Raw genomic sequence first — 16,128 nt, 5'->3', positions numbered from 1 at the left:
CCCAAAAGTTTTAAAGGTACATTAATGTGGAACATGCCAGGATAACACTTCCAAAGTAAAGGTCATTTATTGCATCTTGACCCTCCCATCACTAAAATGAAGCACAGTACCTGGTAGTCCACACTTTGATTCATTTACTAAGTGATAGAGAAAGCTGCCAATTTGGAATGGTCTGAATAGGAAAGGGCTCTGCAGCAGGCCCACAATGCACTGCAGGCATTTCTGTCATATGGGCCATGTGGTATTTATGACCCAGCAGACACTTTGATATTATAGTTGTCTGTACTGGGAAATGGTGCCATGTGGTGTTTATGGCAACACCAAGTTGGAGAAACACAATTTATAACATTTGTATTCTGAAGCAAGGCCGTGCCATCTGCATCAGAGGATTGTATGTCATTTAAAACACAACTCCTACATGCTACTTAGTGATAGTAAAGGTAAAACTCCTGATCACAAGATATCAAAAGATGATGGGGCCAGAGATGCCCATCATGCTCTAGGTTCTGAAGGGCCCATTAAGTTAAAAGGTTGAGGAGGTCCAACACAATTCATCAGAATATGGAAGTGTTGTAGCCAGAACAACCACAAGTCAAGGCTAGAAAATACAAGTGAACTGGGTGAACTTGTGGCTCAGCCCCCGTGTTGAGGGGCCCAGTGGTGCACTGGGGCCTCTCCCTCAGCTCATACCTGATTGCATGGTGGTGGGGCAGAGGTGAGGGTGGGGTTCTACCACCTAACACAAGCCAATGGGGGAAGGGGAAGGAGAAGGTCAGTCTTGGTTCCCCAGTGGTTTTGTGGTAAAAGCTGAAAACAGACTGTGGCTATACTACAGCCTCAAAGAAGGATGGTATATTCACTATGCTCCTTCCATTCTTAAAGGGATAGTAATTCATTTTTACTAGAAGCAGCACATATTCTGATATGGGCTTGCATTTCTTGCCAATAGGACTTCAGCCAGCACGAGTCTCCAGAGGCTTATGGAGTATTTGATCTACAAACCCAGAATCCCACATGTTATGATCAAATTGTGTCCCCTCAAAACTCATCTATTGAAGTGCTACCCACTAGTGTCTCAGATTACAACCTTATTTTGAAGGTTGAAGGACACGATTGGATTGTTGAAGATGTAATTAGTTAAGATGAGGTCTTACTGGAGGAGGGTAGAGTCTTAGTCCAATTTGACTGGTATCCTTGTAAAAGGGGAAAATTTGGAACACAGGCATACACATGTGAAGAATGACCTTCAATGGGCAAAGGAGATACCAGGGCAGTGCTTCTACATGACAAGGAACTCCAAAGATTGCCAGCAAACCACCAGAAACTAGGTGAGTGGCATGGAACAGATTCTCTCACAGCCTTAACAAACTAATACACCACATAATATCACATTACATAAATGATCAAATCTGTAGCAAAAGAGTTACAGCAGCGGTGATAGGCCAGGGGATTTCCTGGTCTTATCAAATACAACATCACCCAGAAGCTGCCAGCCTGGGAAATTAATGACATAACTTCTTAAAGATGCAGTTTGGTACAGTGCAGAGAAGCTATCTTGTGAAATGAGTGACCATCCCCCAGGATGTAGTACATCCAAATGAAAGAGCATTGTATGATGTGTCACCCATAAGAGGTGAAATACATAGGCCTGGAAATCAAGAGGGGAAAGTAGGAGTGCGTTTGTTTACCATTACTCATGTTAAATTCATTCTCATTTTTGTGTGTCCCAGAGTCAGAACTCAAAATTCGGCAGGTCTGGAGATCCTAGATGGGGAATGCTTCCATTAAGGAAGAATCTCATGAACGGCCATGACTGGTCTTTTCAGAGATCTTTTGCCAAGAGATCAACCGGCAAGATAAAGAGTCACTGTCCTGATCATCAAAGGAAAATAGATTGCTGTCACACGGTGTCGGTAGGAAGAATATATTTGACCCCCAAGTGGTCCTCCAGGGCGTCTCTTGGGACTTTCTTGTCCAATTTTGACAGCAGATGGGCAAATGCAGATACTACAAACTGAGAAAAGCCTTGTGACCAAGGGCTCAAACTCCTCACGGATGAAGGTCTGGATAAGCCCATTAGTTAATCCACCTAGACAACAGAGGTGCCAAGGTAAGGGGAATCAAGAATGGGCAGTAAAGGGAGGTCAGGAGTATCCAGTTGCCATCCCAGGACCAGATGTAGTGGTGGGGGTTGGGGGCTTCGATTGCCCGTTAAATTTCCCTCTTCCTTGTTTTTTTTTTTTTTTTTCAGGAAAAATAAAAGTACTGGAGAACTTTTTCCCAGATTCAGGACTTTTTATACCTAGGAAATAGATCCCAGTGGTCCAAAGTCTGGGTTGCAGTGGATGGAGGCTGTGGTGTGCTCCCCTGATCCCTCTCTCAGGACTAGAGCACTCATCTCCCCAGCTTCTGGAAGCATGGCCTGCTACAGGCTTATAGCTGAGACTGTCCCCAGGACTTGCTTTCAGCCACAGGGAGATGTCCCACCTGAGGCTGTCCCAGAGGATCATGTCCAATTAGTTTTTCATAAATATTATAACTTCTCTTATCTTTCTGAGGTATCAACACTAGCTTTACTTTTTAAATATTTTTTGTCTTCTTATCCTGAATTATCTCTTTTTATTCTGATTTTCCATTTTAACCTTTATTTCTTCTTCTTTACCTTCACATTAGGAGATTTATCAGGTATTTGATACTCCCTTGGCTATCTGTCCAAATGCAACTGTGAGACACTAAAAAGCTGACCGGAGGCTCTACAGGGTCTTGGCAACTGATGGGTTTACTCTGGAACTATCTGAGTTGGTTTGTCCACTGGAGAAATCTCCCTATGATCTCTCATTTCACTATAAGTATTTTTTTCCTCTTGAACTAATCAGTTTCCCCCAAGAGGTACCATTCATTCTCCTGTGTGTTTGAGGGTTGGGTGGGTAGGACACAGGTTGGCTCCTAGGTTTGGTAGTGGGTCGAGGAAGTCCCACTACTCAGCATGTAGACTTTCACAGTGTTTCTGACTGCTGAGCCACGCCTGGGTCCCTGAGCCCAGAATCCCTCTGTGTCAATGTCTTCAGAGTATAAACCTCCAGTCTCCCTAGAGTAAGTTAAGAGTGATTACTAGGCCACTTAGAAGTGGGGGAAAGAAACTTGGCATACAGGCATTCAGCCAGTCCTCTTACTTCAACCTTCCTAGGTCCCACCTTCAGAGCTTCTTGTTGCCTACTATTCTTAAGCCCTCTGAAACTGTGCTCCCTGAATTGCCTTGTCCCTCAGTTTTCCCTTGCCTACCTTCTCTTTCAGATCTCTCTACTCTGCTAAGTCACTTGCCTATTATTAGTTCATCAGCTTTCTAGCTTCAACCCATTCTCTTTGACCTTGTGTATTGATGCTTTTTCCCTCTTTTATGGACAGTGGGGTTTCAAGAGAGATCAGTGGGAAATACATGTGTTTTAATCCCCTATATTTCATTGGAAGATGTTAATTTGTTTTACCGGTGGAAAAACTGAGGCCCAGGAAGGGATAATGACTTGTCCCAGGTCATAAGCATGATCAGGCTAGAGGTAAAGTGTCTAGTACCCAGGCCAGTGTTGTCTGTGAAAGAACCAAAAAGTATGAAAACAGGAGGAATGCAGAAATTCAGTAGGGTGGTTTGGGCAGAGTGGCATTTTTAAAAGGGGAGTGCTGGTGAGAGTGACCTAGGAGAAAATGAAGAGACAGCCTTGTAGAAATGCCTAGTAGACAGATGGAAATAAGGAGCAAAAGATGTCACCATGCATCTCAACATCTCAAGATTGGCAAGTTCTTACATTCCTCCCAACCCAATGCTGGAAGAATTGAGACCATATGATAGCTTCAAAATCAAAAACCAAAGGTAATCTCTTTAGGGTGGAAATTTTGGATGGCTTTGAGTAGGAGAGAAAGAAGAACAGGGGGATGGGTATATAAATTTAAATTTTTAATTTCATTTTACTTTTTAAATTTTGGGGGGGAGGAAGACAGAGAGACATTAATATGAAGGAGAAACATCAATTGGTTGCGTCCTGTACACTCCCTGACTGGGCGTTGAACTCACAACCTAGGTGTGTGCCATGATGGGAACTGAACCTGCAACCTTTTGGTTTGTAGGATGATGCTCCAAGCTCCAGGCAACTGAGCCACCCAGCCAGGGAAATATTATTCATTTATAAAATGCTCTTTTTCTTCTTAAAACTGGAGCATATTTAAAACATAATAGCCTGACCCCTGCAGTGCTGTTGATAACTGTATGTTTCCTATTCTTGTAACAAATTACCACAAATGTAGTGTCTTAAAACATAAATTCATTATCTTATAATTCTAGAGGTCAGAAGTTTAAAATCAGTCCCAATGGACTAAAATCATGTGTCAGCAGAGCTGGCTCCTTCGGGAGGTTCTAAGGAAGAATCTGCCTTTGAGTCCATGAGCTTTGAGAGGCTGCCTGCATTCCTTGGTTTACGGCTCCTCCCTCCATCTTCAAAACACATCATTCCAACCTCTTATTCCATCATTATATCTCCTTCTCCTAACTTTGATCCTCTTGCTTCTTTCCTATAAGGTCCCTTATGGTTACATTAGGCCCATCGTGATAATGTAGGATAACATCCCAGTTTTAGGATTCTTAACTTAATCACATCTGCAAAGTTCCTTTTGCTATACAAAGCAACACATTTGTGTTACATTCAAAGAGCGAGTAACCAAATGTCCAGGCACTTAGAGCATTTAGATGTTATTTATTGGCCAAACTCTTAACCTGCGCAGGGGCGAACTTCCCCAACTGTGACCGGAGTCACGTAGCTCCTCAGAGCTACAATATGGAAGTCGCGCCTGGCTTACAGACTAAAGGGTTTTTATAGAATACTGCAAGCAAGCAATACACAGAAGCAGATGTGGCTGTTAGCGATTGGTACCATTGAACAACAGCCTCCTTACTCATTGGTGGGACCCCTTGTTGGAAGGCAGAATATATATTTTTCTTTTTTTTTCTTCTCCTACTGGCCTTCCACATCCTCCTTATCTGGCTTCATGCCTGACTGGCCTTCCACATCCTCCTTATCGGGCTTCGTGCCTAACCCTCCTGGTACACTGAATACATTCTGGGGTGGGGGCCTAACTATATCCTGGTGAAATTTCTACTTGCAGCTGGTCCCTATTGCAGCTGGCTCTTACAATTTGTAGGTTCTGGAGATTAGAACATGAACATCTTTGGGGGACCATTATTCAGCCTACACAATAACTTTCTCATAATACTCATGACCCCAAATTCTGGTGAAAATACAGTCTATATATATTGATACCAATGAATGAATTAGTGAATAAATGAACAAACAACTTTAGTTATTCCACAAATATTTATTATTGGGCTATTATCTGCTAGGTCATGTTTTAGGCTACCTGCAAAGGAAGTCCAGGGACCCAGGGGTTAGCCTACAAACTTGACCCTATTTTGTCTCAAATCAAATTCTTTGTCATATTAGTTCATTGATTACCATGAAATTAAGACAAGAGGAAAAGACAAGCTTATTTTCATCATTCTATCTAAAGTGTCTGCCTACAACCAAGGCATAAAGAGCAGCAACACAGATGGCGCAGCCCAACTTGAGTAAGTTACCAAGGCCACTGGAGTTATTTGGTGCCATCGAGAATAACGCCCTGGAAGAGCTGTCTGGAACTGCTGCTCTGTGTGAATACCTGTCCTGGCTTCCCCAGGAGGCTTGAGTTCCCCCGAAGCTCCCAGATCCATGTGTATCTGTGGGACTTGCTCTCCGTGTGGGCTGTGGGTCTCTCCCCTTTAGAGCCTGAAGACCTGTCCCTGGTGTGGCTTGTGAACCTGTCTCCTGTTTTGACTGTTGGCCAGACCTCCTTAGAGCCTGAGAGTATATCCTCTGACGGGTCTGTTGTCCTGTCCCCAGGGTGGACTGTGAATCTGCCCCCGCTGAAGGCAATGGGCCAACTGCCCGTGTGGGCTGTAGGTCTGTCCACCCTGAGGGAAGTGACCCTGCTACTTGGGTGGGCTGAGACTCTGTTCCACGTACAGCCTGCCGGGCTGCCCTTGGTGTGGGTTGTTGGCCTGTCTCCTGTTTGGGCTGAGGGCCCGCCCCAGGCACTTGGGTTCCAGCAGTGGCATGGCTGGGCCCTGACACCTTACGCTCAGAGGAACCCCCACTCCCCTGAGCTCCCTTTGCTCCAGCTGGCTGGTTCCTAGCTTGGTTTTGTCCACACACATCACCAATGTGAGGCAGAGAGCTCCCCATCTCCATGTAGGAGAAAGGGGATTTGGATAGTTTTCTCGTGCAGTTTTGTAAGCTCTGAACACAGAAGCCCAGAACACATGCCTCACAATTGGCCGTGTCGTGGGACCCGTCCAAAGGCACCTCCGGGATCACCGGAGTCTCTGAGTACTTGTTGGTGCCGTCTCCGTAGTACTTCTCCCGAATGCGCTGTACCAGATTGTTCAAAATCCTCATGGTGCTGTCTGAGGAGAACTCGGGCTTCTCAAATTGAGACCTGGAACACTTCTGGCACCTCTGACCAAAGAGCCGCATAAGCACCTGCCCCTGGGACTTCCGCTGCTCCAGGTGCATGTGACACAGGATCTTCACTTGGGCAGAAGCCCAGTTTCGCTTGCATGAGGAACACCGGAAGCTGCGGATGGGAGAAAGAAGCCCATTGTTCCCTCAGTTACTTGTTGACCTAGGGAAATGCCCTGCCTTGGTGTCTAAGGCCCCTTTCAATTTGAAAAAGTGTATGTGGTATTGACAAATTGACCTGAGAGTAAGAGAAACTGTGTTTCCAATAAAGCTTTTTTTTCCTGTGACCCATTGAGCTTCCACCCACACATGATTCTAGGTCTGCCTCTTTGCCAGTAAGACATCTCTGGGAGAAATGTTTCTGCCTCCTGCCAGCAAAGTTTATCGTCTTCACAGTGGTCAAAGAAACCTCTAACGCAGTACAGTGGTCCTCACTTATCCACAGGCACAGGTGACTCCCCACAGTGGGTGCCTGAAACTGTGGATGGCGCCAAGCCATGAATGTACTTTTTTCCTATATATACATACCTATGATAAAGTTTCATTTATAAATTTGACACGGCAAGAGATGAACAATAACTGGTAATAAAATAGAACAATTATAATTAATACTCTTCAGCAATTTTTATATTGTTTAGCCCAAACCTATTTCTGAATCTGTATGACCATCCCTTACTTGCAGTAAATGTCCACTGTTTCAGGGGTCGGTTGTTGGAGTCTTCCTCCAGGCTCAAAGCTTTCTGGCACAATACATTGCCGTCAACTGTAATATAATTCTGTTTATGTCTCTTAACCACAAATGTGATGCCTTTTTCCGTATTAACGTAGCACTTATCATGCACTGTGGCTGTAAGATTTGCAGTTGTAGATGTGACAGCAAACTAACACAAATTTCTTTTTCCTTCCTCGCAATTTCATGGATATAAAATTCATTCTTACCATAAGTCATAGCAACCTTAGCATATACTTTTTTTTTCTTATTAAGTCAAGAACTTTCACCATCTCCCTTAAAGGAAGCACTTTGGCATATCCACATTGCCAGCATCACTACTCTTGCACTTCGGGGCCTTGAGGAACTAAAATAAGGGTCTCTCAAACATCAGCTCTGTGATACCAGGACAGCAGATCTGATCACGGAGGAGGCTACTAAGTGACTGATGAGCGGGGAGCATATCCTGTGTGGAGATGCAGAACAAAGGGATAATTCGCACCCTGGGCAGGCTGGAGTGGGACTTCTCTGAACAGCATGATTTAAAGCTTTTGAATTATTTATTTCCAGAATTTAACATTTAATATTTTGGACAACAATTGGCTGTGGTTAACTAAAACCACAGAAAGTGAAACCATACATAGGGGCGAACTGCTGTGCCTATTTTGAAGCAGGCATTGCAATTGGTGCTTTACAGCATTATCCCATTTCATCTTTAAAGCTGTTGTCTGACTAAGGCATCATTGAACCTAGATGAGGAAACTGAGTCATAAGGGTGATAAAGCTTGCTCAAGAATGTACAAGATAAGTATAGTCCCGTTTTAGTCCCCAGCCATTTTCAAGTCAACCTTGTTTATTTACCTATTACACAGCATCACTTCTAATGAGCAACGTGGCTACTTTTACACCTAGAAAAACTGACTTGGGACTTGGGGTCATAATACTTAGGTTGGACACCCGAGTGCATAGTTTCCATCAGGGGGACCTTGGAGAAAACACTTCTCTACTCAAAGCCTCAATTTTTATATCCATCAAGTGAAAAGATATTAAGGATTATATTGGCATCATTAAAGGAGATGGCACATGTGAAAGCACTTTGTAAACAACAAAATGCTTTCCAAAAACAGGTTGATATTTTTCAGTGGTACATTGGTAGGTTGTTTATCCTATCTCAGGATGACTATCAAACAATTCATCTGAACAAAAGAAGTGCCTTCCTGTTGGGGGAAGTGCCTCAAGCAGCCCTGGCTGATTGGAGACACTTCCACAGCTCACTGGCTTAAAAAGCAGAGCAGAAGGACTGCTGCATAGGCTCGGGCCAGTGCCTGGAACACTGTTCTGCAGCAGCAGCCCGGAGGCTGGTTTTAAAACCGCCCCCCCCCCACCGGGGTTTTACCTGCTGGATCGGTTCTTGAAATATCTTTTCCCATGTCCCAACATCCAAAATTATTCTCTCTTGAGGTTTGGAGTTCATGTTTAGTGAGGAGCTCTCTCTTTTACTTGATGTGCAGCAGGAAATAAAAACAGTTTCGGTTTCTCTGACCAAAAACCCATCACTAAGTTTCACTTTAGACTGAGTGCACAGGACAAGTCTTTTTTCTGAGGACAGGGGGCAGCAGAGTTTTGCTAGTTTGTAAACAGGCAAACATCTGAGCACAGAGCTCTGTTGTAGTTTTGGGGGGGCACCAATGTTAGTTTTTGTTTAATTTTTCTCTTATCTCACATCATGCAAAGCACTATGCTCAGCACTGGGGCAAGTGCCATTGACTAAGACACCATTTCTAACCCCCAGGGATGCTCAAACCCTTATGCAGACCCAGGCGGTGGGTGGAGGGAACACGTGTCCCACACTCGTCTCATGCCCCCAGTGAACTCTCACCAGTGTTAGGGGAATGTATTAAAATACCCAGAGGCTGTATTTTAATAATGGATTCTGCCACTAAAAATATTACATACATGCTCTATATTTTATATATGCTCTATAATATGTGATATATACATATATGTTATCAATACATTTATTATACATAAGTTAAGTATATATGTATATCTATATGCATTGTCACATGGGAATGGAGAAGGAAACCTTGCTCTGCCTCAGGAAGAGAAGAAAATGCTTTAAGGAGCAGGTGGAGCTTGAGTGGGTTCTTGAAGGATGAATAAAGAGGGAGAAAGGGGAGGGCCGCCCAAACCAGCAGAAATCATGGACAAGGGAATAGAAGCCTGAAAATGCATGGCACGGTTAATAATTCTTAAGGAATGGAGCAGAGGATATCTGAGGCAGGATAGGGGCAGGCAGGGAAGCAGGTGAGGTGGGAAGTAGAGGGAATGTCTCTGAGTACCATATCAAAAGAAAAGACTTGATAGCCCTGGTCAGCAATTCCCACCCTCCTGACATGGTCCAGGAAGCTGGTTCCTGCCACTTGAGTCTCACTGGAGGCTGAAGAGAAAGATGGCCAGTTAGAAAGAGGCATTAGTTAGGGACTCCTGGCACTAGGGTTTATATTTCATTCTTGTAGCATATTTCACCTTTATTACACCCAGGTTTTTAGTAAAGCAATATTCAAAGTGCCTGCTTGGCATTCATCAGTTCTTGGGGCTTTAATGGAAGGCCCCAGGCGAGGGCTGTTCCCAAACAAGCCCAGCAGGGCGGCTGCAGCCTGGGAAAGCTAGTTGGAACTGATGGGGGGGGAGGGGGGGCGGGGTGCAGCAGAAGTCACTAGATAGAGGCAGAGTGGAACAAATGAGGTGGTGTGAAATAGGAGGACAGACTTATGGAGTACGGGAATATTCCTCCAGATTTCAAGAAATATTTAGGGAGGAAATCTAATAAAAAAAGAAACTTCCTCAGGTAAGCAAAAATGGAGGCTCGGAAGTCTAATTTAGATTCTGAAGAACATTGTGACCACAAAAGGATGAAAAGCCTAGTGGCATTTGTTCTTCTGTTTCTTTTTTTTTAAAAAAAGTCCTCATCAGAAGATATGTTTATTGATTTTAGAGAGAGGGGAAGGTAAAAAGAGAAAGAGAGAGACATCAATCGATTACCTTTCATATACTCCCCGACCAGGGATTGAACCCACAACCTAGATATGTGCCCTGAGTATCAAATCCACAGTATTTTGGTGTATGGAACAATATTCCAACAAACTATGCCACCCGCAAGGGCTTGACATTGTCCTTTTAACAAGCTCTCAAAGGACTCAGTCAATGCTAAGCTGAGCCTCTTTGCCTAGGGAAGGTCACTACCAAGCAAACTCTCACCTACCTGCCAAATGCTGGTTGTTGGTATTGCTTCCACCCTTGGGCCACGCAGTCTGGCTGAAGAGTCTCATCCAACTTCAGGGTCCATCTGGCCCGGGGTTTTACCTGCTGCATCAGTTCTTGAAATATCTTTTCCCATGTCCCAACATCCAAAATTATTCTCTCTTGAGGTTTGGAGTTCATGTTTAGTGAGGAGCTCTCTCTTTTACTTGATGTGCAGCAGGAAATGAAAACAGTTTCGGTTTCTCTGACCAAAAACCCATCACTAAGTTTCACTTTAGACTGAGTGCACAGGACAAGTCTTTTTTCTGAGGACAGGGGGCAGCAGAGTTTTGCTAGTTTGTAAACAGGCAAACATCTGAGCACAGAGCTCTGTTGTAGTTTGGGGGGGCACCAATGTTAGTTTTTGTTTAATTTTTCTCTTATCTCACATCATGCAAAGCACTGGGGCAAGTGCCATTGACTAAGACACCATTTCTACCCCCAGGGATGCTCAAACCCTTATGCAGACCCAGGCGGTGGGTGGAGGGAACACGTGTCCCACACTTGTCTCATGCCCCCAGTGAACTCTCACCAGTGTTAGGGGGATGATCTTGATTGAAATCCTTAGCTAGTGGTTTGGTCTTGTGAAGTCTCTGGGGTCAGAGGGCAGGACACCAGGTTGAATGAAAGGATTATTTAACCCTGCCTTTCACTATGTACATTATCTTGGGGGCAGTATACAATCACATGTGGAAGCCATATTTTGGTGGCAAGATGGAGAGAATTCTTGTTCATGAGGTGAAGAATTGAAACTAGATGTGCTTTAAAGTCAGTTCTAACTCAAAGAGACTTAAATTCTAGTAAGTAAGCTTTATCCCTCTGAAGTTTAAATTTAAATGGGGGAGACAAGACAACAGGACACTTATGTCCTTGAAAGCCCCATTACGGTTACCGCATCCCAGATATGACTGGCCTGTGTTCTCAAGTTTTTTAGACTTTAGCGTGCTCTGTTCGTGAGGCAGCAGCCCCGTGCCCTTCTTCCCTCCCTCCCAGGATAGTCTATTCTACAAAAATACTCACTGCTTTCATAACTGTGCACACTGAGGGCACCTATGTCTATATAGACAATGGTAGGAACTTGGAATTGGACCCACAGAGGATTAGAACCAAAAAGCCCTTAGGAGTCAACTTGTACTGTTCCCCCCTGATGAGTATGTGTAAAGAAAACTGAGATCCAGAGGAAAGAGGTCTTTGGCCCAAGGTCACAGAGCAAATTAGTGCCAATACTAGATCAGAACCCAGACATCCCATCCCAGACATCCCCACCTCTGAGTTCTGCTCATCTGCCCCAACCATACATAGGTCCTTTCCCCACCCTTCCCTTCTACTTTCTGCTGGATCTAAGAAGCCAAGCCCATTCTTTTTATTAGTTATCTTCAGAGCATGACCACACACCCTGCCTCCTGACTCCTCCAATAGTCATTTTTCCCAAAATGTAGCCTCGACTGGCCCATTGCACTCCCTGCCCATAGCCCTCTGCCTCTGCTTCGTGTGTTTCTTTTAACATGCACAACGGCTCTAGGCCAGCCTGATCCAGTGGACAGGGAAGCGGGGAGACTATGGGTATGATTTGAGATTTGAGGGCTGAAAGGAGCCCGTTACCTTCCCTGTTACTACAAAGAAATAGAAGGGAAGAAAAGTATGGCCTTTCTAACACCCCATGGATCCACCGTGAGCCACTAGTTTCTTTGTGCCAAGGAATTGTGACTCCAGTACGACAAAATTGTGGGTTTGCTTTTTTGGAGGAGACCTGAAATAGCATCTCGTGACCTCTCCTCCCATGTCACTGAGAAACAAGGTGTAGAAGTGACTTACCCAAGTCACACAGTGTGATGGTGGTGACCTCTAGGCTCTCACCAACCATTGGTACCTTATCATAGATTGGTCAAAGAGTTCCTAAAAAGACAGTAGGAATAGAGGAAGGGTCCCCAAAACAACAAAACACAGGTCAATTCTGTGGAAGGAGGCGATGGGAAAATTTAAATTTTCAGCAGTTCAGAGCTGGAATAAATGTAAAGGATAATCTAATCCTGGGGTGGCAAGTGATGTTTCTCTCCCGTTCTTGCCCAAGACCAACCTTGCTAATCAATGCTTGAATCCTCTCTGGATCTCTGTGTCACTTCAGAATCCCTTTCATCTCAGTTCTGGATAGCTACTACCAAGCAATTGGTATACGAAAAAATTTTTTTCCCATTTCTGCAATAGCCCAGCTCCCTTATTTTACAAGTTTCAGAAACCAAAGCCAAGATAGATTTGCAATAACGAGAGCTAAATCAGTTTCATAATCTTAGATATGCACCCATTTTCACAAGATCTTTCACAGATAAGTCTAGCACAAAGCTTACCAAAGACAGATGTGTTTTTCTTGGGGATATTTTGGGCTTGTGACTAGAGGACGATAGGCATGAATGAGAGGGATTGAGGGTGTGAGACTGAAAGAGGAGGTAGAGGCTCTGCCTGTGGTGATCATCCACTTGTTAATTTATTTCTATAGTTACTTTCGCTTGCAGGTGATAGGGGGCGGAGGGATTTGATTTAATTGAAGGGGAAAAACAAGAAACAAGAATGTAGTTCTTAACATAGCAAGAATTTTACTCATATTTTAAACATCTCTTCAGACAGTTGGCATAAGCTCTGGAGGTATATGTAGAACAGATACAGAAAATTTCATGGTGATTGATCTGGGGAACAAGGAGGCAAGATGATTCCTAACCTAAGTCCATTTTTCCCACTTCAAGCAAGGTTTCAGAATAGGGAGAAACAAATTTGGGACCCGAAGTCCCTGCTGTGTTGGTGATGTCAGATATATCTTCAGCTCCCCGAGCCTGAGGTGACCTTCCTCATAGATAGCTGAGCCAGGACTCAAATTTCTGATACCACATTAAGTCCTGTGGAAGCATGCACATATCTAAAGAAGGAGTGGATTGCAAATGGTAGAAGAGCAGGCAGGAGGCAGAGGGAGCTATTTGGGGTAATCTGAGTGGGGTCTTCATGCTGCTCCTCTAACGTTTTTCTTGCTGGGCTGAGGCCCCTGAGCACATCGGAAGAACCACTGCTCCAGTTAGGTCTACCTCTCAGTGTAAGGTCACTCTGGAGGAGAAGGGTGGTAGTAGGATCACAGCATTCTAGAATGTAACAGAAGGGGCTGGTTTCCCATACTGGACAGTATGGATAATCACAACTAATTACAACAAGGAGCAGTGAAGTTTAAGGAGAAGCAGTTGTCTTACAGTTGTCTTACAAATATCAAAGAACAGTGGGGTCTGGTCAAGATGGCAGAGTAAGTAGACCCTGCACTCAACTCCTTCCACGAACACACCAAAGCTACAACTAAATTATAGGTCAATCAACCTGGATAATTATCTAAATAAAGACTATCTGGACAGCAGTCCTATAATGAAGTCACGCTGAGATTAGTAGAAGCAGCAAAGATGCAAAAGGGGCTGACCTCATACCCACATGTGGCCATTGAGAATCTGGATGGATATCTCAGCTGCAGAGGTCCCCTGAGAAGCAAGGGGTCTCAGCTCCACATGGAGCTCCCCAGTCTGGTACACTGAGAGCTGGGAAGAGGATCCCACAGAACATCTGGCTGTGAAAATCAGGGATTCCTCTTCCTTCCTGGTGAGACAGTGAGAGGGCGAGACAGAAGGTTGCTGGAAACCCAAGCTCTCTCTCAGAGGGCCAGCACACAAATTCTTGCTTGCAGGCACTCACCTTAGGTTCTGGAGAAGGGAGGGTGGCTATTGGGGGGAGGGGCACCAGAGACATAAGGGGAAAGACTGAGCTGGGTGACATTGATGCAAGGGCTGGAAGGATAGGTGCCACTGACCCTGTGTTGAATCCTCCTACATTGCTGACTGGAGCCATCTTTGCTGTTTTAAGCAATCATATATAACTTCTTATACCATGTACAAGACTAAACTCACAATGAATTGAACACTTAAATGCAAAACCTGAAACCATTAAATTCTTAGGACAAAACATCAGCAGTAAAAATTCTGACATTTCTGTTGGCAATTTTTTTCTGATATATTTCCTAGGGTAAACGAAATAAAAAAAATAAACACTTGGGACTACATCAAACTAAAAAGTTTACACACAGCAAAAGTAACAAACAAAATGAGAAGAAAGACTAACGAATGTGAGAAGATATTTGCTAATGATATATCCAATATAGAGTTAATATCCAAAATATACTTAAAACTCATACAATTTAACACTGCCACCTGCCCAAAATCTACTTAAATAGTATGTGCATAACCCCCAGACATGGACAACACAGTGATGATGGTCAGAGAGAAGGGGTGCCGAAAGCTAGGTGGAGGTGGGCAAAGGTGAGGGGAAATGGGGACATCTGTATTAGTGTTAACAACAAAAATAAAGTAAAAAGAAAAATAAATTAGGTAGAAGACCTGCCTAGACATTTCTCCTGAGGGGATATACAGATGGCCCATGGACATTAAAAAGATCAGAGAACTACAAATCAAAACCACAATGAGATATCACCTTACATCTGTTAGAATGGTTATCACCAATAAATCAACAAAGAAATGAGCCCTGGCTGGCGTAGCTCAGTGGATTGAGCACAGGCCTGCAAATCAAAGGGTCACTGGTTGGATTCCCAGGCAGGGCACATGCCTGGGTTTTAGGCCAGATCCCCAGTGGGGGGAGCATGTGAGAAGCAACCATACACTGATGTTTTTATCCCTCTCTTTCTCCTTCTGTTCCCCTCTCTCTAAATCAAATAAATAAATAAAATCTTTTAAAAAAAAGAAATGTTGGCAAGGGTGTGGAGAAAAGAAACCCTCATGCACTGTTGTTAGGATTACAAATTGGTGCAGCCCGCATAGTAAAAAGTATAGAGTTTCCTCAAAAAAAATTACCTTATGGACTAACAATTCCACTTTTGGAAATATATCCAATGAAATCTAAAACACTAGTTTGAATATATGCCTTTGAAATAAATCAATAAACCCCTTGGTTTATTTCAGTGTTATTTACAGTAACCAAGATATGGAAGCAACCCAAGTGCCCTTTAATAGACAATTGGCTAAAGAAGAAGTGGAACATATATACAATGAAGCATTATTACTCAGCTATAAAAATATGAAATCTTACCATTTGCTACAACATTGATGGACATAGAGAATATTCTACTAAGTAAAGTAAATCAGACAGAAGAGAAAAATACCACCTGGTTTGACTGATATGTGAAATCTAAAGAACAAAATAAAGGAACAAACACAACAGAAACAGACTCATAGATACAGTGAGCTCACTAAGGGTTGCCAACTGGGAGGGCGTGGGGCGATGGGTGAAAAAGTTGAACGGAGTAAGAAGTTATAAAAATAGTCACAGGGATGTGAAGTACAGCAGAGAGAATATAACAAATAATATTGTCCTAACTATGTATGGTGCCAGATGGGTAACAGAACTACCAGGGCATCACTTCACAAATTATATAATTGTCTAACCACTATGTCATACACCTGAAACTAACATAAAATAAAAATAAAATGAAATTACAATCCCTCTTGTGAAAAAGGAAAAGTCAAAGAGCACGTTTATCAAATA

General features: G+C 43.5%; 1 protein-coding gene across 2 annotated transcripts; it reads right to left on the bottom strand.

The window, feature by feature from the left end:
• Positions 1–5,341: 5,341 nt before the first annotated feature.
• RTP4 (receptor transporter protein 4) lies at positions 5,342–10,782 on the bottom strand. Of its 2 annotated transcripts, none has more exons than XM_037037466.1 (2): positions 10,514–10,782; positions 5,342–6,654 (listed from the first exon to the last, which is right to left on the bottom strand). In XM_037037466.1, the coding sequence occupies exons 1-2, from the start codon at positions 10,690–10,692 to the stop codon at positions 5,544–5,546; spliced, it is 1,290 nt and encodes a 429-aa protein (XP_036893361.1). In that variant the 5' UTR covers positions 10,693–10,782; the 3' UTR covers positions 5,342–5,543. The 2 variants fall into 2 exon arrangements, with proteins under 2 accessions (XP_036893361.1, XP_036893422.1); XM_037037527.1 differs by lacking the exon at positions 10,514–10,782 and adding an exon at positions 8,645–8,818.
• Between the last annotated feature and the right edge of the window lie 5,346 nt (positions 10,783–16,128).

This window comes from Sturnira hondurensis, unplaced genomic scaffold (genome assembly GCF_014824575.4).
Source record: "Sturnira hondurensis isolate 20B ecotype Veracruz unplaced genomic scaffold, ASM1482457v3 Scaffold0000396, whole genome shotgun sequence".
NCBI classification, from domain to species: Eukaryota; Metazoa; Chordata; class Mammalia; order Chiroptera; family Phyllostomidae; genus Sturnira; species Sturnira hondurensis.
Note: the sequence above shows the minus strand (reverse complement) of the source record. Positions and strands in the feature narration are given on the sequence as shown.

Coding starts and splice junctions, on each gene's coding strand:
- RTP4 (XM_037037466.1), bottom strand. CDS start 10,692: ATGAACTCCAAACCTCAAGAGAGAATAATTTTGGATGTTGGGACATGG. Junction 6,655..10,513: donor CAACAACCAGCATTTGGCAG/GTAGGTGAGAGT, acceptor TCCCATCCGCAG/CTTCCGGTGTTCCTCATGCA.